This window comes from Leptinotarsa decemlineata, unplaced genomic scaffold (genome assembly GCF_025532065.1).
Source record: "Leptinotarsa decemlineata unplaced genomic scaffold, Ldec_3_MD MMD2_tig00004307_RagTag_RagTag, whole genome shotgun sequence".
In the NCBI taxonomy this organism is placed as follows: domain Eukaryota; kingdom Metazoa; phylum Arthropoda; class Insecta; order Coleoptera; family Chrysomelidae; genus Leptinotarsa; species Leptinotarsa decemlineata.
In genome coordinates, this window is record NW_027412606.1 from 5,988,627 (window position 1) to 6,013,125 (window position 24,499).

Below are 24,499 nucleotides of genomic sequence, written 5' to 3' on the forward strand. Positions count from 1 at the left end.
GACTTTTTTTGTTATAGTTGTTGTGTCTTCCTCAACCTTTTCCGAGGGCTGTTTCTCCAAATCTGGAATAAGCTTTTCAGAAGGTTCTTCTTTGTCAGCTTTTTCAGGTGAGACTACAGAAGACTCAATTTCGTCCGAAACAATATATTTTTCTACCTCCTCAGGTGATTTAGGTTTTATTTCATCTTTCTTTTCAATAACTTCAGGAGTTTTGACTTCTTTTGTTATAGTTGTTATGTCTTCCTCAACCTTTTCCGAAGGCTGTTTCTCCAAATATGAAACAAGCTTTTCAGAGGGTTCCTCTTTGTCAGCTTTTTCAGGTGATTTAGGTTTTATTTCATCTTTCTTTTCAATACCTTCAGGAGTTTTGACTTCTTTTGTTATAGTTGTTATGTCTTCCTCAACCTTTGCCGAGGGCTGTTTCTCCAAACCTGAAACAAGCTTTTCAGAGGTTTCCCCTTTGTCAGCTTTCTCAGGTGAGACTACAGGAGACTCAGTTTTTCCCGGAACAATATGTTCTTCTACAACCTCAGGTGATTTAGGTTTTATTTCATCTTTCTTTTCAATAACTTCAGGAGTTTTGACTTCTTTTGTTGTAGTTGTTGTGTCTTCCTCAACCTTTACCGAGGGCTGTTTCTCCAAATCTGAAACAAGCTTTTCTGAGGGTTCTTCTTTGTAAGCTTTTCCAGGTGAGACTACAGGAGACTCAGTTTTTCCCGGAACAATATGTTCTTCTACAACCTCAGGTGATTTAGGTTTTATTTCATCTTTCTTTTCAATAACTTCAGGAGTTTTGACTTCTTTTGTTGTAGTTGTTATGTCGTCCTCAAACTTTTCCGAAGGCTGTTTCTCCAAATCTGAAACGAGCTTTTCAGAGGGTTTCTCTTTGTCAGCTTTCTCAGGTGAGACTACAGGAGACTCAGTTTTTCCCGGAACAATATGTTCTTCTACAACCTCAGGTGATTTAGGTTTTATTTCATCTTTCTTTTCAATAACTTCAGGAGTTTTGACTTCTTTTGTTGTAGTTGTTATGTCTTCCTCAAACTTTTCCGAAGGCTGTTTCTCCAAATCTGAAACAAGCTTTTCAGAGGGTTTCTCTTTGTCAGCTTTCTCAGGTGAGACTACAGGAGACTCAGTTTTTCCCGGAACAATATGTTCTTCTACAACCTCAGGTGATTTAGGTTTTATTTCATCTTTCTTTTCAATAACTTCAGGAGTTTTGTCTTCTTTTGTTGTAGTTGTTGTGTCTTCCTCAACCTTTTCCGAGGGCTGTTTCTCCAAATCTGAAACAAGCTTTTCTGAGGGTTCTTCTTTGTAAGCTTTTTCAGGTGAGACTACAGGAGACTTAGTTTTTCCCGGAACAACACGTTTTTCTACAAGGTCAGGCGATTCAGGTTTTATTTCATCTTTCTTTTCAATGACTTCAGGAGTTTTGACTTCTTTTGTTACAGTTGTTATGTCTTCCTCAACCTTTTCTGAGGGCTTTTTCTCCAAATCTGGAACAAGCTTTTCAGAAGGTTCTTCTTTGTCAGCTTTTTCAGGTGAGACTACAGAAGACTCAATTTCTTCCGAAACAATATATTTTTCTACCACCTCAGGTGATTCAGGTTTTATTTCATCTTCCTTTTCAATAACTTCAGGAGTTTTGACTTCTTTTGTTATAGTTGCTATGTCTTCCTCAACCTTTGCCGAGGGCAGTTTCTCCAAATCTGAAACAAGCTTTTTCGAGGGTTCTTCTTTGTCAGCTTTTTCAGGTGATTTAGGTTTTATTTCATCTTTCTTTTCAATAACTTCAGGAGTTTTGACTTCTTTTGTTATAGTTGTTATGTCTTCCTCAACTTTTTCCGAAGGCTGTTTCTCCAAATATGAAACAAGCTTTTCAGAGGGTTCCTCTTTGTCAGCTTTTTCAGGTGATTTAGGTTTTATTTCATCTTTCTTTTCAATACCTTCAGGAGTTTTGACTCCTTTTGTTATAGTTGTTATGTCTTCCTCAACCTTTGCCGAGGGCTGTTTCTCCAAACCTGAAACAAGCTTTTCAGAGGTTTCCCCTTTGTCAGGTTTTTCAGGTGAGACTACAGGAGACATAGTTTTTCCCGGAACAACACGTTTTTCTACAAGGTCAGGCGATTCAGGTTTTATTTCATCTTTCTTTTCAATGACTTCAGGAGTTTTGACTTCTTTTGTTACAGTTGTTATGTCTTCCTCAACCTTTTCTGAGGGCTTTTTCTCCAAATCTGGAATAAGCTTTTCAGAAGGTTCTTCTTTGTCAGCTTTTTCAGGTGAGACTACAGAAGACTCAATTTCTTCCGAAACAATAAATGTTTCTACCACCTCAGGTGATTCAGGTTTTATTTCATCTTTCTTTTCAATAACTTCAGGAGTTTTGACTACTTTTGTTATAGTTGTTATGTCTTCCTCAACCTTTTCCGAGGGCTGTTTCTCCAAACTTGGAACGAATTTTTCAGAGGGTTCCTCTTTGTCAGCTTTTTCAGGTGAGACTACAGGAGACTCAGTTTTTCCCGGAACAACACGTTCTTCTACAAACTCAGGTGATTTAGGTTTTATTTCATCTTTCTTTTCAACGACTTCAGGAGTTTTGACTTCATTTGTAACAGTTGATATGTCTTCCTCAACCTTTTCCGAGGGCTTTTTCTCCAAATCTGGAACAAGCGTGTCAGAAGGTTCCTCTTTGTCAGCTCTATCAGGTGAGACTACAGGAGACTTAGTTTTTTCCAGAACGATATGTTTTTCTACAACCCCAGGTGATTTAGGTTTTATTTCATCTTTCTTTTCAATAACTTCAGGAGTTTTGACTTCTCTTGTTATAGTTGTTATATCTTCTCCAACTTCTTTCGAGGGCTGTTTCTCCGAATCTGAAACAAGCTTTTCAGAGGGTTCCTCTTTGTCAGCTTTTTCAGGTGAGACTACAGAAGACTTAGTTTCTTCCGAAACAATATGTTTTTCTACAACCTCAGGTGATTTAGGTTCTATTTCATCTTTCTTTCCAATAACTTCAGGAGTTTTGACTTCTTCTGTTATAGTTGTTATGTCTTCCTCAACGTTTTTCAAGGGCTGTTTCTCCAAATCTGAAACACGCTTTTCAGAGGGTTCCCCTTTGTCAGCTTTTTCAGGTGAGACTACAGGAGACTTAGTTTTTGCCGGAACGATATGTTCTTCTACAACCTCAGGTGATTTAGGTTTCATTTCATCTTTCTTTTCGATACCTTCAGGAGTTTTGACTTCTTTTGTTATAGTTGTTATGTCTTCCATAACCTTTTCCGAGGGCTGTTTCTCCAAACTTGAAACGAACTTTTCAGAGGGTTCCTCTTTGTCAGCTTTTTCAGGTGAGACTACAGGAGACTTAGTTTTTCCCGGAACAACACGTTCTTCTACAAACTCAGGTGATTTAGGTTTTATTTCATCTTTCTTTTCAACGACTTCAGGAGTTTTGACTTCTTTTGTAACAGTTGATATGTCTTCCTCAACCTTTTCCGAGGGCTTTTTCTCCAAATCTGGAACAAGCGTGTCAGAAGGTTCCTCTTTGTCAGCTTTTTCAGGTGAGACTACAGGAGACTTAGTTTTTTCCAGAACGATATGTTTTTCTACAACCCCAGGTGATTTAGGTTTTATTTCATCTTTCTTTTCAATAACTTCAGGAGTTTTGACTTTTTTTGTTATAGTTGTAATGTCTTCCTCAACCTTTTCCGAAGGCTGTTTCTCCAAATATGAAACAAGCTTTTCAGAGGGTTCCTCTTTGTCAGCTTCTTCAGGTGAGACTAAAGGAAACTTAGTTTTTCCCGGAACAATATGTTTTTCTACAACCTCAGGTGATTTAGGTTTTATTTCATCTTTCTTTTCAATAACTTCAGGAGTTTTGACTTCTTTTGTTATAGTTGTTATGTCTTCTTCAACCTTTTCCGAGGGCTGTTTCTCCAAATATGAAACAAGCTTTTCAGAGGGTTCCTCTTTGTCAGCTTTTTCAGGTGAGACTACAGGAGACTTAGTTTTTTCCAGAACGATATGTTTTTCTACAACCTCAGGTGATTCAGGTTTCATTTCATCTTCAATTTCAGTACCTTCAGGAGTTTTGACTTCTTTTGTTATAGTTGTTATGTCTTCCCCAACCTTTTCCGAGGGCTGTTTCTCTAAATCTGGAACAAGCTTTTCAGAAGGTTCTTCTTTGTCAGCTTTTTCAGGTGAGACTACAGAAGACTTGGTTTCTTCCGAAACAATATGTTTTTCTACAACCTCAGATGATTTAGGTTCTATTTCATCTTTCTTTCCAATAACTTCAGGAGTTTTGACTTCTTCTGTTATAGTTGTTATGTCTTCCTCAACGTTTTTCAAGGGCTGTTTCTCCAAATCTGAAACAAGCTTTTCAGAGGGTTCCCCTTTGTCAGCTTTTTCAGGTGAGACTACAGGATACTTAGTTTTTGCCGGAACGATATGTTCTTCTACAACCTCAGGTGATTTAGGTTTCATTTCAACTTTCTTTTCAATCACTTCAGGAGTTTTGACTTCTTTTGTCATAGTTGTTATGTCTTCTTCAACCTTTTCCGATGGCTGTTTCTCCGAATCTGAAACAAGCTTTTCAGAGAGTTCCTCTTTGTCAGCTTTTTCAGGTGAGACTACAGGAGACTTAGTTTTTCCCGGAACAATATGTTCTGCTACAACCTCAGGTGATTTAGGTTTTATTTCATCTTTCTTTTCAATAACTTCAGGAGTTTTGTCTTCTTTTGTTGTAGTTGTTGTGTCTTCCTCAACCTTTTCCGAGGGCTGTTTCTCCAAATCTGAAACAAGCTTTTCTGAGGGTTCTTCTTTGTAAGCTTTTTCAGGTGATTTAGGTTTTATTTCATCTTTCTTTGCAATAACTTCAGGAGTTTTGACTTCTTTTGTTATAGTTGTTATGTCTTCCTCAACCTTTGCCGAGGGCTGTTTCTCCAAACCTAAAACAAGCTTTTCAGAGGTTTCCCCTTTGTCAGCTTTTTCAGGTGAGACTACAGGAGACTTAGTTTTTCCCGGAACAACACGTTTTTCTACAAGGTCAGGCGATTCAGGTTTTATTTCATCTTTCTTTTCAATGACTTCAGGAGTTTTGACTTCTTTTGTTACAGTTGTTATGTCTTCCTCAACCTTTTCTGAGGGCTTTTTCTCCAAATCTGGAACAAGCTTTTCAGAAGGTTCTTTTTTGTCAGCTTTTTCAGGTGAGACTACAGAAGACTCAAGTTCTTCCGAAACAATATATTTTTCTACCACCTCAGGTGATTCAGGTTTCATTTCATCTTTCTTTGCAATAACTTCAGGAGTTTTGACTTCTTTTGTTATAGTTGTTATGTCTTCCTCAACCTTTGCCGAGGGCTGTTTCTCCAAACCTGAAACAAGCTTTTCAGAGGTTTCCCATTTGTCAGCTTTTTCAGGTGAGACTACAGGAGACTTAGTTTTTCCCGGAACAACACGTTTTTCTACAAGGTCAGGCGATTCAGGTTTTATTTCATCTTTCTTTTCAATGACTTCAGGAGTTTTGACTTCTTTTGTTACAGTTGTTATGTCTTCCTCAACCTTTTCTGAGGGCTTTTTCTCCAAATCTGGAACGAGCTTCTCAGAAAGTTCTTCTTTGTCAGCTTTTTCAGGTGAGACTACAGAAGACTCAATTTCTTCCGAAACAATATATTTTTCTACCACCTCAGGTGATTCAGGTTTTATTTCATCTTTCTTTTCAATAACTTCAGGAGTTTTGACTTTTTTTGTTATAGTTGTTGTGTCTTCCTCAACCTTTTCCGAGGGCTGTTTCTCCAAATCTGGAATAAGCTTTTCAGAAGGTTCTTCTTTGTCAGCTTTTTCAGGTGAGACTACAGAAGACTCAATTTCTTCCGAAACAATATATTTTTCTACCACCTCAGGTGATTCAGGTTTTATTTCATCTTCCTTTTCAATAACTTCAGGAGTTTTGACTTCTTTTGTTATAGTTGTTATGTCTTCCTCAACCTTTGCCGAGGGCTGTTTCTCCAAATCTGAAACAAGCTTTTTCGAGGGTTCTTCTTTGTCAGCTTTTTCAGGTGATTTAGGTTTTATTTCATCTTTCTTTTCAATAACTTCAGGAGTTTTGACTTCTTTTGTTATAGTTGTTACGTCTTCCTCAACCTTTTCCGAAGGCTGTTTCTCCAAATATGAAACAAGCTTTTCAGAGGGTTCCTCTTTGTCAGCTTTTTCAGGTGATTTAGGTTTTATTTCATCTTTCTTTTCAATACCTTCAGGAGTTTTGACTTCTTTTGTTATAGTTGTTATGTCTTCCTCAACCTTTGCCGAGGGCTGTTTCTCCAAACCTGAAACAAGCTTTTCAGAGGTTTCCCCTTTGTCAGGTTTTTCAGGTGAGACTACAGGAGACATAGTTTTTCCCGGAACAACACGTTTTTCTACAAGGTCAGGCGATTCAGGTTTTATTTCATCTTTCTTTTCAATGACTTCAGGAGTTTTGACTTCTTTTGTTACAGTTGTTATGTCTTCCTCAACCTTTTCTGAGGGCTTTTTCTCCAAATCTGGAATAAGCTTTTCAGAAGGTTCTTCTTTGTCAGCTTTTTCAGGTGAGACTACAGAAGACTCAATTTCTTCCGAAACAATAAATTTTTCTACCACCTCAGGTGATTCAGGTTTTATTTCATCTTTCTTTTCAACGACTTCAGGAGTTTTGACTTCTTTTGTAACAGTTGATATGTCTTCCTCAACCTTTTCCGAGGGCTTTTTCTCCAAATCTGGAACAAGCGTGTCAGAAGGTTCCTCTTTGTCAGCTTTATCAGGTGAGACTACAGGAGACTTAGTTTTTTCCAGAACGATATGTTTTTCTACAACCCCAGGTGATTTAGGTTTTATTTCATCTTTCTTTTCAATAACTTCAGGAGTTTTGACTTCTCTTGTTATAGTTGTTATATCTTCTCCAACTTCTTTCGAGGGCTGTTTCTCCGAATCTGAAACAAGCTTTTCAGAGGGTTCCTCTTTGTCAGCTTTTTCAGGTGATTTAGGTTTCATTTCATCTTTCTTTTCAATACCTTCAGGAGTTTTGACTTCTTTTGTTATAGTTGTTATGTCTTCCTCAACCTTTTCCGAAGGCTGTTTCTCCAAATATGAAACAAGCTTTTCAGAGGGTTCCTCTTTGTCAGCTTTTTCAGGTGATTTAGGTTTTATTTCATCTTTCTTTTCAACGACTTCAGGAGTTTTGACTTCTTTTGTAACAGTTGATATGTCTTCCTCAACCTTTTCCGAGGGCTTTTTCTCCAAATCTGGAACAAGCGTGTCAGAAGGTTCCTCTTTGTCAGCTTTATCAGGTGAGACTACAGGAGACTTAGTTTTTTCCAGAACGATATGTTTTTCTACAACCCCAGGTGATTTAGGTTTTATTTCATCTTTCTTTTCAATAACTTCAGGAGTTTTGACTTCTCTTGTTATAGTTGTTATATCTTCTCCAACTTCTTTCGAGGGCTGTTTCTCCGAATCTGAAACAAGCTTTTCAGAGGGTTCCTCTTTGTCAGCTTTTTCAGGTGATTTAGGTTTCATTTCATCTTTCTTTTCAATACCTTCAGGAGTTTTGACTTCTTTTGTTATAGTTGTTATGTCTTCCTCAACCTTTTCCGAGGGCTTTTTCTCCAAATCAGGAACAAGCTTTTCAGAAGGTTCCTCTTTGTCAGCTTTTTCAGGTGAGACTACAGAAGACTTAGTTTCTTCCGAAACAATATGTTTTTCTACAACCTCAGGTGATTTAGGTTCTATTTCATCTTTCTTTCCAATAACTTCAGGAGTTTTGACTTCTTCTGTTATAGTTGTTATGTCTTCCTCAACGTTTTTCAAGGGCTGTTTCTCCAAATCTGAAACAAGCTTTTCAGAGGGTTCCCCTTTGTCAGCTTTTTCAGGTGAGACTACAGGAGACTTAGTTTTTGCCGGAACGATATGTTCTTCTACAACCTCAGGTGATTTAGGTTTCATTTCATCTTTCTTTTCGATACCTTCAGGAGTTTTGACTTCTTTTGTTATAGTTGTTATGTCTTCCATAACTTTTTTCGAGGGCTGTTTCTCCAAACTTGAAACGAACTTTTCAGAGGGTTCCTCTTTGTCAGCTTTTTCAGGTGAGACTACAGGAGACTTAGTTTTTCCCGGAACAACACGTTCTTCTACAAACTCAGGTGATTTAGGTTTTATTTCATCTTTCTTTTCAACGACTTCAGGAGTTTTGACTTCTTTTGTAACAGTTGATATGTCTTCCTCAACCTTTTCCGAGGGCTTTTTTTCCAAATCTGGAACAAGCGTGTCAGAAGGTTCCTCTTTGTCAGCTTTTTCAGGTGAGACTACAGGAGACTTAGTTTTTTCCAGAACGATATGTTTTTCTACAACCCCAGGTGATTTAGGTTTTATTTCATCTTTCTTTTCAATAACTTCAGGAGTTTTGACTTTTTTTGTTATAGTTGTAATGTCTTCCTCAACCTTTTCCGAAGGCTGTTTCTCCAAATATGAAACAAGCTTTTCAGAGTGTTCCTCTTTGTCAGCTTCTTCAGGTGAGACTAAAGGAAACTTAGTTTTTCCCGGAACAATATGTTCTTCTACAACCTCAGGTGATTTAGGTTTTATTTCATCTTTCTTTTCAATAACTTCAGGAGTTTTGACTTCTTTTGTTATAGTTGTTATGTCTTCTTCAACCTTTTCCGAGGGCTGTTTTTCTGAATCTGAAACAAGCTTTTCAGAGGGTTCCTCTTTGTCAGCTTTTTCAGGTGAGACTACAGGAGACTTAGTTTTTTCCAGAACGATATGTTTTTCTACAACCTCAGGTGATTCAGGTTTCATTTCATCTTCAATTTCAGTACCTTCAGGAGTTTTGACTTCTTTTGTTATAGTTGTTATGTCTTCCCCAACCTTTTCCGAGGGCTGTTTCTCTAAATCTGGAACAAGCTTTTCAGAAGGTTCTTCTTTGTCAGCTTTTTCAGGTGAGACTACAGAAGACTTATTTTTTTCCGAAACAATATGTTTTTCTACAACCTCAGATGATTTAGGTTCTATTTCATCTTTCTTTCCAATAACTTCAGGAGTTTTGACTTCTTCTGTTATAGTTGTTATGTCTTCCTCAACGTTTTTCAAGGGCTGTTTCTCCAAATCTGAAACGAGCTTTTCAGAGGGTTCCCGTTTGTCAGCTTTTTCAGGTGAGACTACAGGAGACTTAGTTTTTGCCGGAACGATATGTTCTTCTACAACCTCAGGTGATTTAGGTTTCATTACAACTTTCTTTTCAATCATTTCAGGAGTTTTGACTTCTTTTGTCATAGTTGTTATGTCTTCTTCAACCTTTTCCGATGGCTGTTTCTCCGAATCTGAAACAAGCTTTTCAGAGGGTTCCTCTTTGTCAGCTTTTTCAGGTGAGACTACAGGAGACTTAGTTTTTCCCGGAACAATATGTTCTGCTACAACCTCAGGTGATTTAGGTTTTATTTCATCTTTCTTTTCAATAACTTCAGGAGTTTTGACTTCTTTTGTTATAGTTGTAATGTCTTCCTCAACCTTTTCCGAAGGCTGTTTCTCCAAATATGAAACACGCTTTTCAGAGGGTTCCTCTTCGTCAGCTTTTTCAGGTGAGACTACAGGAGACTTAGTTTTTCCTGGAACAATATGCTCTTCTACAACCTCAGGTGATTCAGGTTTTATTTCATCTTTTTTTCCAATAACGTCAGGAGCTTTGACTACTTTTGTTATAGTTGTTATGTCTTCCTCAACCTTTTCCGAGGGCTGTTTCTCCAAATCAGGAACAAGCTTTTCAGAAGGTTCTTCTTTGTCACCTTTTTCGGGTGAGACTACAGAAGACTCAATTTCTTCCGAAACAACATGTTCTTCTACAAACTCAGGTGATTTAGATTTTATTTCATCTTTCTTTTCAATAACTTCAAAAGTTTTGACTTCTTTTGTTATAGTTGTTATGTCTTCATCAACCTTTTCCGAGGGCTTTTTCTCCGAATCTGGAACAAGCTTGTGAGAAAGTTCCTCTTTGTCAGCTTTTTCAGGTGAGACTACAGGAGACTTAGTTTTTTCCAGAACGATATGTTTTTCTACAACCTCAGGTGATTCAGGTTTCATTTCATCTTCAATTTCAGTACCTTCAGGAGTTTTGACTTCTTTTGTTATAGTTGTTATGTCTTCCCCAATCTTTTCCGAGGGCTGTTTTTCTAAATCTGGAACAAGCTTTTCAGAAGGTTCTTCTTTGTCAGCTTTTTCAGGTGAGACTACAGAAGATTTAGTTTTTTCCAGAACGATATGTTTTTCTACAACCTCAGGTGATTCAGGTTTCATTTCATCTTCAATTTCAGTACCTTCAGGAGTTTTCACTTCTTTTGTTATAGTTGTTACGTCTTCCCCAACATTTTCCGAGTGCTGTTTCTCCAAATCTGATAAAAGCTTTTCAGAGGGTTCCTCTTTGTCAGCTTTCTCAGGTGAGACTACAGAAGACTTAGTTTCTTCCGGAACAATATGTTTTTCTACAACCTCAGGTGATTCAGGTTTTATTTCATCTTCCTTTTCCAAAATTTCAAGAGTTTCGATTTCTTTTGTCATCGTGGTGATGACTTCCTCAACCATTTCCGTGGGCTGTTTCTTCAAATCTTGAACAAGCTTTTCAGAGGGTTTCTCTCTGTCAGCTTTTTCAGGTGAGATTACAGAAGAATCAATTTCTTTCGCAACAATATGTTTTTCGAAAACTTCACGTGTTTCATGTTCTATTTCATCTTCCTTTTCCAAAATTTCGAGAGTTTTGACATATTTTGTTATTGTGCTAATAACTTCCTCAACCTTTTCCGTGAGCTGTTCCTTCGAATCTGGAACAATTTTTTCAAAGGGTTCTTCTCTGTCAGCTTTTCCAGGTGAGACTACAGTAGGTTTAGATTCTTCCGAAATTATTTGTTTTTCTACAACCTCGGGTGATTCAGGTTTTATTTCATCTTTCTTTTCAATAACTTCAGGAGTTTTGACTTCTTTTGTTATAGTTGTTATGTCTTCCTCAACCTTTTCCGAAGGCTGTTTGTCCAAATCTGAAACAAGCTTTTCAGAGGGTTCCTCCGGAAAAATATGTTTTTCTACAACCTCAAGTGATTCAGGTTTTATCTCATCTTCCTTTTCCAAAACTTCAAGAGTTCTGACTTTTTTTGTTATTATTGTAATGACTTCCTCAACCTTTTCCGTGGGCTGTTTCTCAAAATCTGAAACAAGCTTTTCAGAGGGTTCCTCTTTGTCAGCTTTATCTGGTGAGACTACAGAAGACTTAGTTTTTCCCGGAACAATACGTTCTTCTACAACCTCAGGTGATTTAGGTTTTATTTCATATTCAATTTCAATACCTTCGAGAGTTTTGACTTCTTTTGTTATAGTTGTTATGTCTTCCTCAACCTTTTCCGAGGGCTGTTTCTCCAAATCTGAAACAAGCTTTTCAGAGGGTTCCTCTTTGTCAGCTTTTTCAGGTAAGACTACAGTAGGTTTAGATTCTTCCGAAATTATTTGTTTTTCTACAACCTCAGGTGATTCAGGTTTTATTTCATCTTTCTTTTCCATAACTTCAGGAGTTTTGACTTCCTTTGTTATAGTTGTTATGTCTTCCTCAACCTTTTCCGAGGGCTGTTTCTCCAACTCTGAAACAAGCTTTTCAGAGGGTTCTTCTTTGTCAGCTTTTTCAGATGAGACTACAAGAGACTTAGTTTTTCCCGGAACAATACGTTTTTCTACAACCTCAGGTGATTTTTCAGATTTTATTTCATCGTTCTTTTCAATAACTTCAGGAGTTTTGACTTCTTCTGTTATAGTTGTTATGTCTTCCTCAATCTTTGCCGAGGGCTGTTCCTCCAACTCTGAAACAAGCTTTTCAGAAGGTTCTCCTTTGTCAGCTTTTTCAGGTGAGACTACAGAAGGCTTAGTATCTTCCGGAACAATTTGTTTTTCTACAACCTCGGGTGATTCAGGTTTCATTTCATCTTTCTTTTCAATAACTTCAGGAGTTTTGACTTTTTTTGTAATAGTTGTTATGTCTTCCTCAACCTTTTCCGAGGGCTGTTTCTTCAAATATGAAACAAGCTTTTTAGAGGGTTCCTCTTTGTCATCTTCTTCAGGTGAGACTAAGGGAGACTTTGTTTTCCCCGGAACAATATGTTCTTCTACAACCTCAGGTGATTTAGGTTTTATTTCATCTTTCTTTTCAATAACTTCAGGAGTTTTGACTTCTTTTGTTATAGTTCTTCTGTCTTCTTCAACCCTTTCAAAGGGCTGTTTCTCCAAATCTGAAACAAACTTTTCAGAGTGTTCCTCTTTGTCAGCTTTTTCAGGTGAGACTACAGGAGACTTAGTTCTTCCCGAAACGATATGTTCTTCTACAACCTCAGGTGATTTAGGTTTTATTTCATCTTTCTTTTCCATAACTTCAGGAGTTTTGACTTCTTTTGTTATAGTTGTTGTGTCTTCCTCAACCTTTTCGGAGGGCTGTTTCTCCAACTCTGAAACAAGCTCCTCAGAGGGTTCCTCTTTGTCAGCTTTTTCAGGTGAGACTACAAGAGACTTAGTTTTTCCCGGAACAATATGTTCTTCTACAACCTCAGGTGATTTAGGTTTTATTTCATCTTTCTTTTCAATAACTTCAGGAGTTTTGACTTCTTCTGTTATAGTTGTTATGTCTTTCTCAATCTTTTCCGAGGGCTGTATCTCCAAATCTGATAAAAGCTTTTCAAAGGCTTCTTCTCTGTCAGCTTTTCCAGGTGAGACTACAGTAGGTTTAGATTCTTCCGGAATTATTTGTTTTTCTACAACATCGGGTGATTCAGGTTTCATTTCATCTTTCTTTTCAATAACTTCAGGAGTTTTGACTTCTTTTGTTATAGTTGTTATGTCTTCCTCAACCTTTTCCGAAGGCTGTTTCTCCAAATCTGAAACAAGCTTTTCAGAGGGTTCCTCCGGAAAAATATATTTTTCTACAACCTCAAGTGATTCAGGTTTTATCTCATCTTCCTTTTCCAAAACTTCAAGAGTTTTGACTTTTTTTGTTATTATTGTAATGACTTCCTCAACCTTTTCCGTGGGCTGTTTCTCAAAATCTGAAACAAGCTTTTCAGAGGGTTCCTCTTTGTCAGCTTTATCTGGTGAGACTACAGAAGACTTAGTTTTTCCCGGAACAATACGTTCTTCTACAACCTCAGGTGATTTAGGTTTTATTTCATCTTCAATTTCAATACCTTCGAGAGTTTTGACTTCTTTTGTTATAGTTGTTATGTCTTCCTCAACCTTTTCCGAGGGCTGTTTCTCCAAATCTGAAACAAGCTTTTCAGAGGGTTCCTCTTTGTCAGCTTTTTCAGGTGAGACTACAGGAGACTTAGTTTCTCCTGAAACGATATGTTCTTCTACAACCTCAGGTGATTTAGGTTTTATTTCATCTTTCTTTTCAATAACTTCGGGAGTTTTGACTTCTTTTGTTATAGTTGTTGTGTCTTCCTCAATCTTTTCCGAAGGCTGTTTCTCCAACTCCGAAACAAGCTTCTCAGAGGGTTCCTCTTTGTCAGCTTTTTCAGGTGAGACTACAAGATACTTAGTTTTTCCCGGAACAATATGTTCTTCTACAACCTCAGGTGATTTAGGTTTTATTTCATCTTTCTTTTCAATAACTTCAGGAGTTTTGACTTCTTCTGTTATAGTTGTTATGTCCTTCTCAATCTTTTCCGAGGGCTGTTTCTCCAAATCTGATACAAGCTTTTCAGAGGGTTCCTCTTCGTCGGCTTTCTCAGGTGAGACTACAGAAGACTTAGTTTCTTCCGGAACAATATGTTTTTCTACAACCTCGGGTGATTTAGGTTCTATTTCATCTTTCTTTTCAATAACTTCAGGAGTTTTGACTCCTTTCGTTATAGTTGTTGTGTCTTCCTCAACCTTTTCCGAGGGCTGTTCCTTCAAATCTTTAACAAGCTTTTCAGAGGGTTCCTCTTTGTCAGCTTTTTCAGGTGAGACTACAGAAGAATCAATTTCTTTCGCAACAATATGTTTTTCAAAAACTTCACGTGTTTCAGGTTCTATTTCATCTTCCTTTTCCAAAATTTCGAGAGTTTTGACATCTTTTGTTATTGTGCTGATAACTTCCTCAACCTTTTCCGTGAGCTGTTCCTTCGAATCTGGAACAATTTTTTCAAAGGGTTCTTCTCTGTCAGCTTTTCCAGGTGAGACTACAGTAGGTTTAGATTCTTCCGAAATTATTTGTTTTTCTACAACCTCGGGTGATTCAGGTTTTATTTCATCTTTCTTTTCAATAACTTCAGGAGTTTTGACTTCTTTTGTTATAGTTGTTATGTCTTCCTCAACCTTTTCCGAAGGCTGTTTGTCCAAATCTGAAACAAGCTTTTCAGAGGGTTCCTCCGGAAAAATATGTTTTTTTACAACCTCAAGTGATTCAGGTTTTATCTCATCTTCCTTCTCCAAAACTTCAAGAGTTTTGACTTTTTTTGTTATTATTGTAATGACTTCCTCAACCTTTTCCGTGGGCTGTTTCTCAAAATCTGAAACAAGCTTTTCAGAGGGTTTCTCTTTGTCAGCTTTATCTGATGAGACTACAGAAGACTTAGTTTTTCCCGGAACAATACGTTCTTCTACAACCTCAGGTGATTTAGGTTTTATTTCATATTCAATTTCAATACCTTCAAGAGTTTTGACTTCTTTTGTTATAGTTGTTGTGTCTTCCTCAACCTTTTCCGAGGGCTGTTTCTCCAACTCTGAAACAAGCTTTTCAGAGGGTTCCTCTTTGTCAGCTTTTTCAGATGAGACTACAAGAGACTTAGTTTTTCCCGGAACAATACGTTTTTCTACAACCTCAGGTGATTTAGGTTTTATTTCATCGTTCTTTTCGATAACTTCAGGAGTTTTGACTTCTTCTGTTATAGTTGTTATGTCTTCCTCAATCTTTGCCGAGGGCTGTTTCTCCATCTCTGAAACAAGCTTTTCAGAAGGTTCTTCTTTGTCAGCTTTTTCAGGTGAGACTACAGAAGGCTTGGTATCTTCCGGAACAATTTGTTTTTCTACAACCTCGGGTGATTCAGGTTTCATTTCATCTTTCTTTTCAATAACTTCAGGAGTTTTGACTTTTTTTGTAATAGTTGTTATGTCTTCCTCAACCTTTTCCGAGGGCTGTTTCTTCAAATATGAAACAAGCTTTTTAGAGGGTTCCTCTTTGTCATCTTCTTCAGGTGAGACTAAGGGAGACTTTGTTTTCCCCGGAACAATATGTTCTTCTACAACCTCAGGTGATTTAGGTTTTATTTCATCTTTCTTTTCAATAACTTCAGGAGTTTTGACTTCTTTTGTTATAGTTGTTCTGTCTTCCTCAACCTTTTCCAAGGGCTGTTTCTCCAAATCTGAAACAAACTTTTCAGAGTGTTCCTCTTTGTCAGCTTTTTCAGGTGAGACTACAGGAGACTTAGTTCTTCCCGGAACGATATGTTCTTCTATAACCCCAGGTGATTTAGGTTTTATTTCATCCTTCTTTTCAATAACTTCAGGGGTTTTGACTTCTTTTGTTATAGTTGTTGTGTCTTCCTCAACCTTTCCCGAAGGCTGTTTTTCCAAATCTGAAACAAGCTTTTCAGAGGGTTCCTCTTTTTCAGCTTTTTCAGGTGAGACTACAGGAGACTTAGTTTCTCCCGGAACGATATGTTCTTCTACAACCTCAGGTGATTCAGGTTTCATTTCATCTTTCTTTTCAATAACTTCAGGAGTTTTGACTCCTTTTGTTATTATTGTAATGACTTCCTCAACCTTTTCGGAGGGCTGTTTCTCCAACTCTGAAACAAGCTCCTCAGAGGGTTCTTCTTTGTCAGCTTTTTCAGGTGAGACTACAAGAGACTTAGTTTTTCCCGGAACAATATGATCTTCTACAACCTCAGGTGATTTAGGTTTTATTTCATCTTTCTTTTCAATAACTTCAGGAGTTTTGACTTCTTCTGTTATAGTTGTTATGTCTTTCTCAATCTTTTCCGAGGGCTGTATCTCCAAATCTGATAAAAGCTTTTCAAAGGCTTCTTCTCTGTCAGCTTTTCTAGGTGAGACTACAGTAGGTTTAGATTCTTCCGAAATTATTTGTTTTTCTACAACCTCGGGTGATTCAGGTTTCATTTCATCTTTCTTTTCAATAACTTCAGGAGTTTTGACTTCTTTTGTTATAGTTGTTATGTCTTCCTCAACCTTTTCCGAGGGCTGTTTCTCTAAATCTGAAACAAGCTTTTCAGAGGGTTCCTCTTTGTCAGCTTTTTCAGGTGAGACTACAGGAGACTTAGTTCTTCCCGGAACGATATGTTCTTCTACAACCTCAGGTGATTTAGGTTTTATTTCATCTTTTTTTTCAATAACTTCAGGAGTTTTGACTTCTTTTGTTATAGTTGTTGTGTCTTCCTCAACCTTTTCCGAGGGCTGTTTCTCCAACTCTGAAACAAGCTTTTCAGAGGGTTCCTCTTCGTCGGCTTTTTCAGATGAGACTACAAGAGACTTAGTTTTTCCCGGAACAATACGTTTTTCTACAACCTCAGGTGATTTAGGTTTTATTTCATCTTTCTTTTCAATAACTTCAGTAGTTTTGACTTCTTTTGTTATAGTTGTTGTATCTTCCCCAACATTTTCCGAGTGCTGTTTCTCTAAATCTGGAACAAGCTTTTCAGAAGGTTCTTCTTTGTCAGCTCTTTCAGGTGAGACTACAAAAGACTTAGTTTCTTCCGAAACAATACGTTTTTCTACAACCTCAGGTGATTCAGGTGTTATTTCATCTTCCTTTTCCAAAATTTCAAGAGTTTCGATTTCTTTTGTCATCGTGGTGATGACTTCCTCAACCTTTTCCGTGGGCTGTTTCTTCAAATCTTGAACAAGCTTTTCAGAGGGTTTCTCTTTGTCAGCTTTTTCAGGTGAGACTACAGTAGAATCAATTTCTTTCGCAACAATATGTTTTTCGAAAACTTCACGAGTTTCAGGTTCTATTTCATCTTCCTTTATGTTTTTCTCAATCTTTTCCGAGGGCTGTTTCTCCAAATCTGATAAAAGCTTTTCAGAGGGTTCCTCTTTGTCAGCTTTTTCAGATGAGACTACAAGAGACTTAGTTTTTCCCGGAACAATACGTTTTTCTACAACCTCAGGTGATTTAGGTTTTATTTCATCTTTCTTTTCAATAACTTCAGTAGTTTTGACTTCTTTTGTTATAATTGTTGTGTCTTCCCCAACATTTTCCGAGTGCTGTTTCTCTAAATCTGGAACAAGCTTTTCAGAAGGTTCTTCTTTGTCAGCTCTTTCAGGTGAGACTACAGAAGACTTAGTTTCTTCCGAAACAATACGTTTTTCTACAACCTCAGGTGATTCAGGTGTTATTTCATCTTCCTTTTCCAAAATTTCGAGAGTTTTGACATATTTTGTTATTGTGCTAATAACTTCCTCAACCTGTTCCGTGAGCTGTTCCTTCGAATCTGGAACAATTTTTTCAAAGGGTTCTTCTCTGTCAGCTTTTCCAGGTGAGACTACAGTAGGTTCAGATTCTTCCGAAATTATTTGTTTTTCTATAACCTCGGGTGATTCAGGTTTTATTTCATCTTTCTTTTCGATAACTTCAGGAGTTTTGACTTCTTTTGTTATAGTTGTTATGTCTTCCTCAACCTTTTCCGAAGGCTGTTTGTCCAAATCTGAAACAAGCTTTTCAGAGGGTTCCTTCGGAAAAATATGTTTTCCTACAACCTCAAGTGATTCAGGTTTTATCTCATCTTCCTTTTCCAAAACTTCAAGAGTTTTGACTTTTTTTGTTATTATTGTAATGACTTCCTCAACCTTTTCCGTGGGCTGTTTCTCAAAATCTGAAACAAGCTTTTCAGAGGGTTCCTCTTTGTCAGCTTTATCTGGTGAGACTACAGAAGACTTAGTTTTTCCCGGAACAATACGTTCTTCTACAACCTCAGGTGATTTAGGTTTTATTTCATATTCAATTTCAATACCTTCGAGAGTTTTATCTTCTTTTGTTATAGTTGTTATGTCTTCCTCAACCTTTTCCGAGGGCTGTTTCTCCAAATCTGAAACAAGCTTTTCAGAGGGTTCCTCTTTGTCAGCTTTTTCAGGTAAGACTACAGTAGGTTTAGATTCTTCCGAAATTATTTGTTTTTCTACAACCTCAGGTGATTCAGGTTTTATTTCATCTTTCTTTTCCATAACTTCAGGAGTTTTGACTTCTTTTGTTATAGTTGTTGTGTCTTCCTCAACCTTTTCCGAGGGCTGTTTCTCCAACTCTGAAACAAGCTTTTCAGAGGGTTCCTCTTTGTCAGCTTTTTCAGATGAGACTACAAGAGACTTAGTTTTTCCCGGAACAATACGTTTTTCTACAACCTCAGGTGATTTAGGTTTTATTTCATCGTTCTTTTCAATAACTTCAGGAGTTTTGACTTCTTCTGTTATAGTTGTTATGTCTTCCTCAATCTTTGCCGAGGGCTGTTTCTCCAACTCTGAAACAAGCTTTTCAGAGGGTTCCTCTTTGTCAGCTTTTTCAGGTGAGACTACAGGAGACTTAGTTTCTCCCGAAACGATATGTTCTTCTACAACCTCAGGTGATTCAGGTTTCATTTCATCTTTCTTTTCAATAACTTCAGGAGTTTTGACTCCTTTTGTTATTATTGTAATGACTTCCTCAACCTTTTCCGTGGGCTGTTTCTCAAAATCTGAAACAAGCTTTTCAGAGGGTTCCTCTTTGTCAGCTTTTTCAGGTGACACTACAGGAGACTTAGTTCTTCCCGGAACGATATGTTCTTCTACAACCTCAGGTGATTTAGGTTTTATTTCATCTTTCTTTTCAAAAACTTCAGGAGTTTTGACTTCTTTTGTTATAGTTGTTGTGTCTTCCTCAACCTTTTCCGAGGGCTGTTTCTCCAACTCTGAAACAAGCTCTTCAGAGGGTTCCTCTTTGTCAGCTTTTTCAGATGAGACTACAAGAGACTTAGTTTTTCCCGGAACAATACGTTTTTCTACAACCTCAGATGATTTAGGTTTTATTTCATCTTTCTTTTCAATAACTTCAGTAGTTTCGACTTCTTTTGTTATAGTTGTTGTGTCTTCCCCAACATTTTCCGAGTGCTGTTTCTCTAAATCTGGAACAAGCTTTTCAGAAGGTTCCTCTTTGTCAGCTCTTTCAGGTGAGACTACAGAAGACTTAGTTTCTTCCGAAACAATATGTTTTTCTACAACCTCAGGTGATTCAGGTGTTATTTCATCTTCCTTTTCCAAAATTTCAAGAGTTTCGATTTCTTTTGTTATCGTGGAGATGACTTCCTCAACCTTTTCCGTGGGCTGTTTCTTCAAATCTTGAACAAGCTTTTCAGAGGGTTTCTCTTTGTCAGCTTTTTCAGGTGAGACTACAGAAGAATCAATTTCTTTCGCAATAATATGTTTTTCGAAAACTTCACGAGTTTCAGGTTCTATTTCATCTTCCTTTTCCAAAATTTCGAGATTTATGACATCTTTTGTTATTGTGCTAATAACTTCCTCAACCTTTTCCGTTTGCTGTTCCTTCGAATCTGGAACAATTTTTTCAAAGGGTTCTTCTTTGTCAGTTTTTTCAGGTAAGACTACAGTAGGTTTAGATTCTTCCGAAATTATTTGTTTTTCTACAACCTCGGGTGATTCATGTTTTATTTCATCTTTCTTTTCAATAACTTCAGGAGTTTTGACTTTTTTTGTTATAGTTGTTATGTCTTTCTCAACCTTTTCCGAGGGCTGTTTCTTCAAATATGAAACAAGCTTTTCAGAGGGTTCCTCTTTCTTATCTTCTTCAGGTGAGACTAAAGGAGACTTTGTTTTCCCCGGAACAATATGTTCTTCTACAACCTCAGGTGATTTAGGTTTTATTTCATCTTTCTTTTCAATAACTTCAGGAGTTTTGACTTCTTTTGTTATAGTTGTTATGTCTTCCTCAACCTTTTCCAAGGGCTCTTTCTCCAAATCTGAAACAAGCTTTTCAGAGGGTTCCTCTTTGTCAGCCTTTTCAAGTGAGACTACAGGAGACTTAGTTTTTCCCGGAACGATATGTTCTTCTACAACCTCAGGTGATTTAGGTTTTATTTCATCTTTCTTTTCAATAACTTCAGTAGTTTTGACTTCTTTTGTTATAGTTGTTGTGTCTTCCTCAACCTTTTCCGAGGGCTGTTTCTCCAAATCTGAAACAAGCTTTTCAGAGGGTTCCTCTTTGTCAGCTTTTTCAGGTGAGACTACAGGAGACTTAGTTTTTCTCGGAACGATATGTTCTTCTACAACCTCAGGTGATTTAGGTTTAATTTCATCTTTCTTTTCAATAACTTCAGGAGTTTTGTCTTCTTTTGTTATAGTTGTTGTGTCTTCCTCAACCTTTTCCAAAGGCTGTTTCTCCAAATCTGAAACAAGCTCTTCAGAGGGTTCCTCTTTGTCAGCTTTTTCAGGTGAGACTACAGGAGACTTAGTTTTTCCCGGAACGATATGTTCTTCAACAACCTCGGGTGATTCAGGTTTTATTTCATCTTTCTTTTCAATAACTTCAGGAGTTTTGACTTCTTTTGTTATAGTTGTTATGTCTTCCTCAACTTTTTCCGAGGGCTGTTTCTCCAAATCTGAAACAAGCTTTTCAGAGGGTTCCTCTTTGTCAGCTTTTTCAGGTAAGACTACAGTAGGTTTGGATTCTTCCGAAATTATTTGTTTTTCTACAACCTCAGGTGATTCAGGTTTCATTTCATCTTTCTTTTCAATAACTTCAGGAGTTTTGACTTCTTTTGTTATAGTTGTTATGTCTTCCTCAACCTTTTCCGAGGGCTGTTTCTCCAAATCTGAAACAAGCTTTTCAGAGGGTTCCTCCGGAAAAATATATTTTTCTACAACCTCAAGTGATTCAGGTTTTATCTCATCTTCCTTTTCCAAAACTTCAAGAGTTTTGACTTTTTTTGTTATTATTGTAATGACTTCCTCAACCTTTTCCGTGGGCTGTTTCTCAAAATCTGATACAAGCTTTTCAGAGGGTTCCTCTTTGTCAGCTTTATCTGGTGAGACTACAGAAGACTTAGTTTTTCCCGGAAAAATACGTTCTTCTACAACCTCAGGTGATTTAGGTTTTATTTCATCTTCAATTTCAATACCTTCGAGAGTTTTGAATTCTTTTGTTATAGTTGTTATGTCTTCCTCAACCTTTTCCGAGGGCTGTTTCTCCAAATCTGAAACAAGCTTTTCAGAGGGTTCCTCTTTGTCAGCTTTTTCAGGTGAGACTACAGGAGACTTAGTTTCTCCCGAAACGATATGTTCTTCTACAACCTCAGGTGATTCAGGTTTCATTTCATCTTTCTTTTCAATAACTTCAGGAGTTTTGACTCCTTTTGTTATTATTGTAATGACTTCCTCAACCTTTTCCGTGGGCTGTTTCTCAAAATCTGAAACAAGCTTTTCAGAGGGTTCCTCTTTGTCAGCTTTATCTGGTGAGACTACAGAAGACTTAGTTTTTCCCGGAAAAATACGTTCTTCTACAACCTCAGGTGATTTAGGTTTTATTTTATCTTCAATTTCAATACCTTCGAGAGTTTTGAATTCTTTTGTTATAGTTATTGTGTCTTCCTCAACCTTTTCCGAAGGCTGTTTCTCCAACTCCGAAACTAGCTTCTCAGAGGGTTCCTCTTTGTCAGCTTTTTCAGGTGAGACTACAAGAGACTTAGTTTTTCCCGGAACAATATGTTCTTCTACAACCTCAGGTGATTTAGGTTTTATTTCATCTTTCTTTTCAATAACTTCAGGAGTTTTGACTTCTTCTGTTATAGTTGTTATGTCCTTCTCAATCTTTTCCGAGGGCTGTTTCTCCAAATCTGATACAAGCTTTTCAGAAGGTTCCTCTTTGTCAGCTTTCTCAGGTGAGACTACAGAAGACTTAGTTTCTTCCGGAACAATATGTTTTTCTACAACCTCGGGTGATTCAGGTTTCATTTCATCTTTCTTTTCAATAACTTCAGGAGTTTTGACTTTTTTTGTAATAGTTGTTATGTCTTCCTCAACCTTTTCCGAGGGCTGTTTCTTCAAATATGAAACAAGCTTTTTAGAGGGTTCCTCTTTGTCATCTTCTTCAGGTGAGACTAAAGGAGACTTTGTTTTCCCCGGAACAATATGTTCTTCTACAACCTCAGGTGATTTAGGTTTCATTTCATCTTTCTTTTCAATAACTTCAGGAGTTTTGACTTCTTTTGTTATAGTTGTTCTGTCTTCCTCAACCTTTTCCAAGGGCTGTTTCTCCAAATCTGAAACAAACTTTTCAGAGTGTTCCTCTTTGTCAGCTTTTTCAGGTGAGACTACAGGAGACTTAGTTCTTCCCGGAACGATATGTTCTTCTACAACCTCAGGTGATTTAGGTTCTATTTCATCTTTCTTTTCAATAACTTCAGGAGTTTTGACTTCTTTCGTTATAGTTGTTGTGTCTTCCTCAACCTTTTCCGAGGGCTGTTCCTTCAAATCTTTAACAAGCTTATCAGAGGGTTCCTCTTTGTCAGCTTTTTCAGGTGAGACTACAGAAGAATCAATTTCTTTCGCAACAATATGTTTTTCAAAAACTTCACGTGTTTCAGGTTCTATTTCATCTTCCTTTTCCAAAATTTCGAGAGTTTTGACATCTTTTGTCATTGTGCTAATAATTTCCTCAACCTTTTCCGTGAGCTGTTCCTTCGAATCTGGAACAATTTTTTCAAAGGCTTCTTCTCTGTCAGCTTTTCCAGGTGAGACTACAGTAAGTTTAGATTCTTCCGAAATTATTTGTTTTTCTACAACCTCGGGTGATTCAGGTTTCATTTCATCTTTCTTTTCAATAACTTCAGGAGTTTTGACTTCTTTTGTTATAGTTGTTATGTCTTCCTCAACCTTTTCCGAGGGCTGTTTCTCCAAATCTGAAACAAGATTTTCAGAGGGTTCCTCCGGAAAAATATGTTTTTCTACAACCTCAAGTGATTCGGGTTTTATCTCATCTTCCTTTTCCAGAAGTTCAAGAGTTTTGACTTCTTTTGTTATCGTGGTAATGACTTCCTCAACCTTTTCCGTGGGCTGTTTCTTCAAATCTTGAACAAGCTTTTCAGAGGGTTCCTCTTTGTCAGCTTTTTCAGGTAAGACTACAGTAGGTTTAGATTCTTCCGAAATTATTTGTTTTTCTACAACCTCGGGTGATTCAGGTTTTATTTCATCTTTCTTTTCAATAACTACAGGAGTTTTGACTTTTTTTGTAATAGTTGTTATGTCTTCCTCAACCTTTTCCGAGGGCTGTTTCTTCAAATATGAAACAAGCTTTTTAGAGGGTTCCTCTTTGTCATCTTCTTCAGGTGAGACTGAAGGAGACTTTGTTTTCCCCGGAACAATATGTTCTACTACAACTTCAGGTGATTTAGGTTTTATTTCATCTTTCTTTTCAATAACTTCAGGAGTTTTGACTTCTTTTGTTATAGTTGTTATGTCTTCCTCAACCTTTTCCAAGGGCTGTTTCTCCAAATCTGAAACAAACTTTTCAGAGGGTTCCTCTTTGTCAGCTTTTTCACGTGAGACTACAGGAGACTTAGTTCTTCCCGGAACGATATGTTCTTCTACAACCTCAGGTGATTTAGGTTTTATTTCATCTTTCTTTTCAATAACTTCAGGAGTTTTGACTTCTTTTGTTATAGTTGTTGTGTCTTCCTCAACCTTTTCCGAGGGCTGTTTCTCCAAATCTGAAACAAGCTTTTCAGAGGGTTCCTCTTTGTCAGCTTTTTCAGGTGAGACTACAGGAGACTTAGTTTCTCCCGAAACGATATGTTCTTCTACAACCTCAGGTGATTCAGGTTTCATTTCATCTTTCTTTTCAATAACTTCAGGAGTGTTGACTCCTTTTGTTATTATTGTAATGACTTCCTCAACCTTTTCCGTGGGCTGTTTCTCAAAATCTGAAACAAGCTTTTCAGAGGGTTCATCTTTGTCAGCTTTTTCAGGTGAGACTACAGGCGACTTAGTTCTTCCCGGAACGATATGTTCTTCTACAACCTCAGGTGATTTAGGTTTTACTTCATCTTTCTTTTCAATAACTTCAGGAGTTTTGACTTCTTTTGTTATAGTTGTTGTGTCTTCCTCAAACTTTTCCGAAGGCTGTTTCTCCAACTCTGAAACAAGCTTCTCAGAGGGTTCCTCTTTGTCAGCTTTTTCAGGTGAGACTACAATATGCTCTTCTACAACCTCAGGTGATTTACGTTTTATTTCATCTTTCTTATCAATAACTTCAGGAGTTTTGACTTCTTCTGTTATAGTTGTTATGTCTTTCTCAATCTTTTCCGAGGGCTGTTTCTCCAAATCTGATACAAGCTTTTCAGAGGGTTCCTCTTTGTCAGCTTTCTCAGGTGAGACTACAGAAGACTTAGTTTCTTCCGGAACAATATGTTTTTCTACAATCTCGGGTGATTCAGGTTTCATTTCATCTTTCTTTTCAATAACTTCAGGAGTT

At 37.3% G+C, this 24,499-nt stretch overlaps 2 protein-coding genes across 18 annotated transcripts in view; both read right to left on the bottom strand.

Annotated features, from left to right (window-relative positions):
- The window catches only part of LOC111504733 (uncharacterized), a 398,322-nt gene that overhangs the window by 62,077 nt on the left and 311,746 nt on the right, over nucleotides 1–24,499 (bottom strand). The window lies entirely within an intron of this gene.
- The window catches only part of LOC141483957 (uncharacterized), a 51,427-nt gene that overhangs the window by 7,836 nt on the left and 19,092 nt on the right, over nucleotides 1–24,499 (bottom strand). The window contains exons 7-9 of the mRNA XM_074179097.1: nucleotides 19,753–24,477; nucleotides 3,700–19,692; nucleotides 37–3,639 (exon numbers count right to left, since the gene is read on the bottom strand). Coding sequence (XP_074035198.1) covers nucleotides 37–3,639; nucleotides 3,700–19,692; nucleotides 19,753–24,477 — 24,321 coding nt within the window. The remainder of the gene's footprint in view (nucleotides 1–36; nucleotides 3,640–3,699; nucleotides 19,693–19,752; nucleotides 24,478–24,499) is intronic.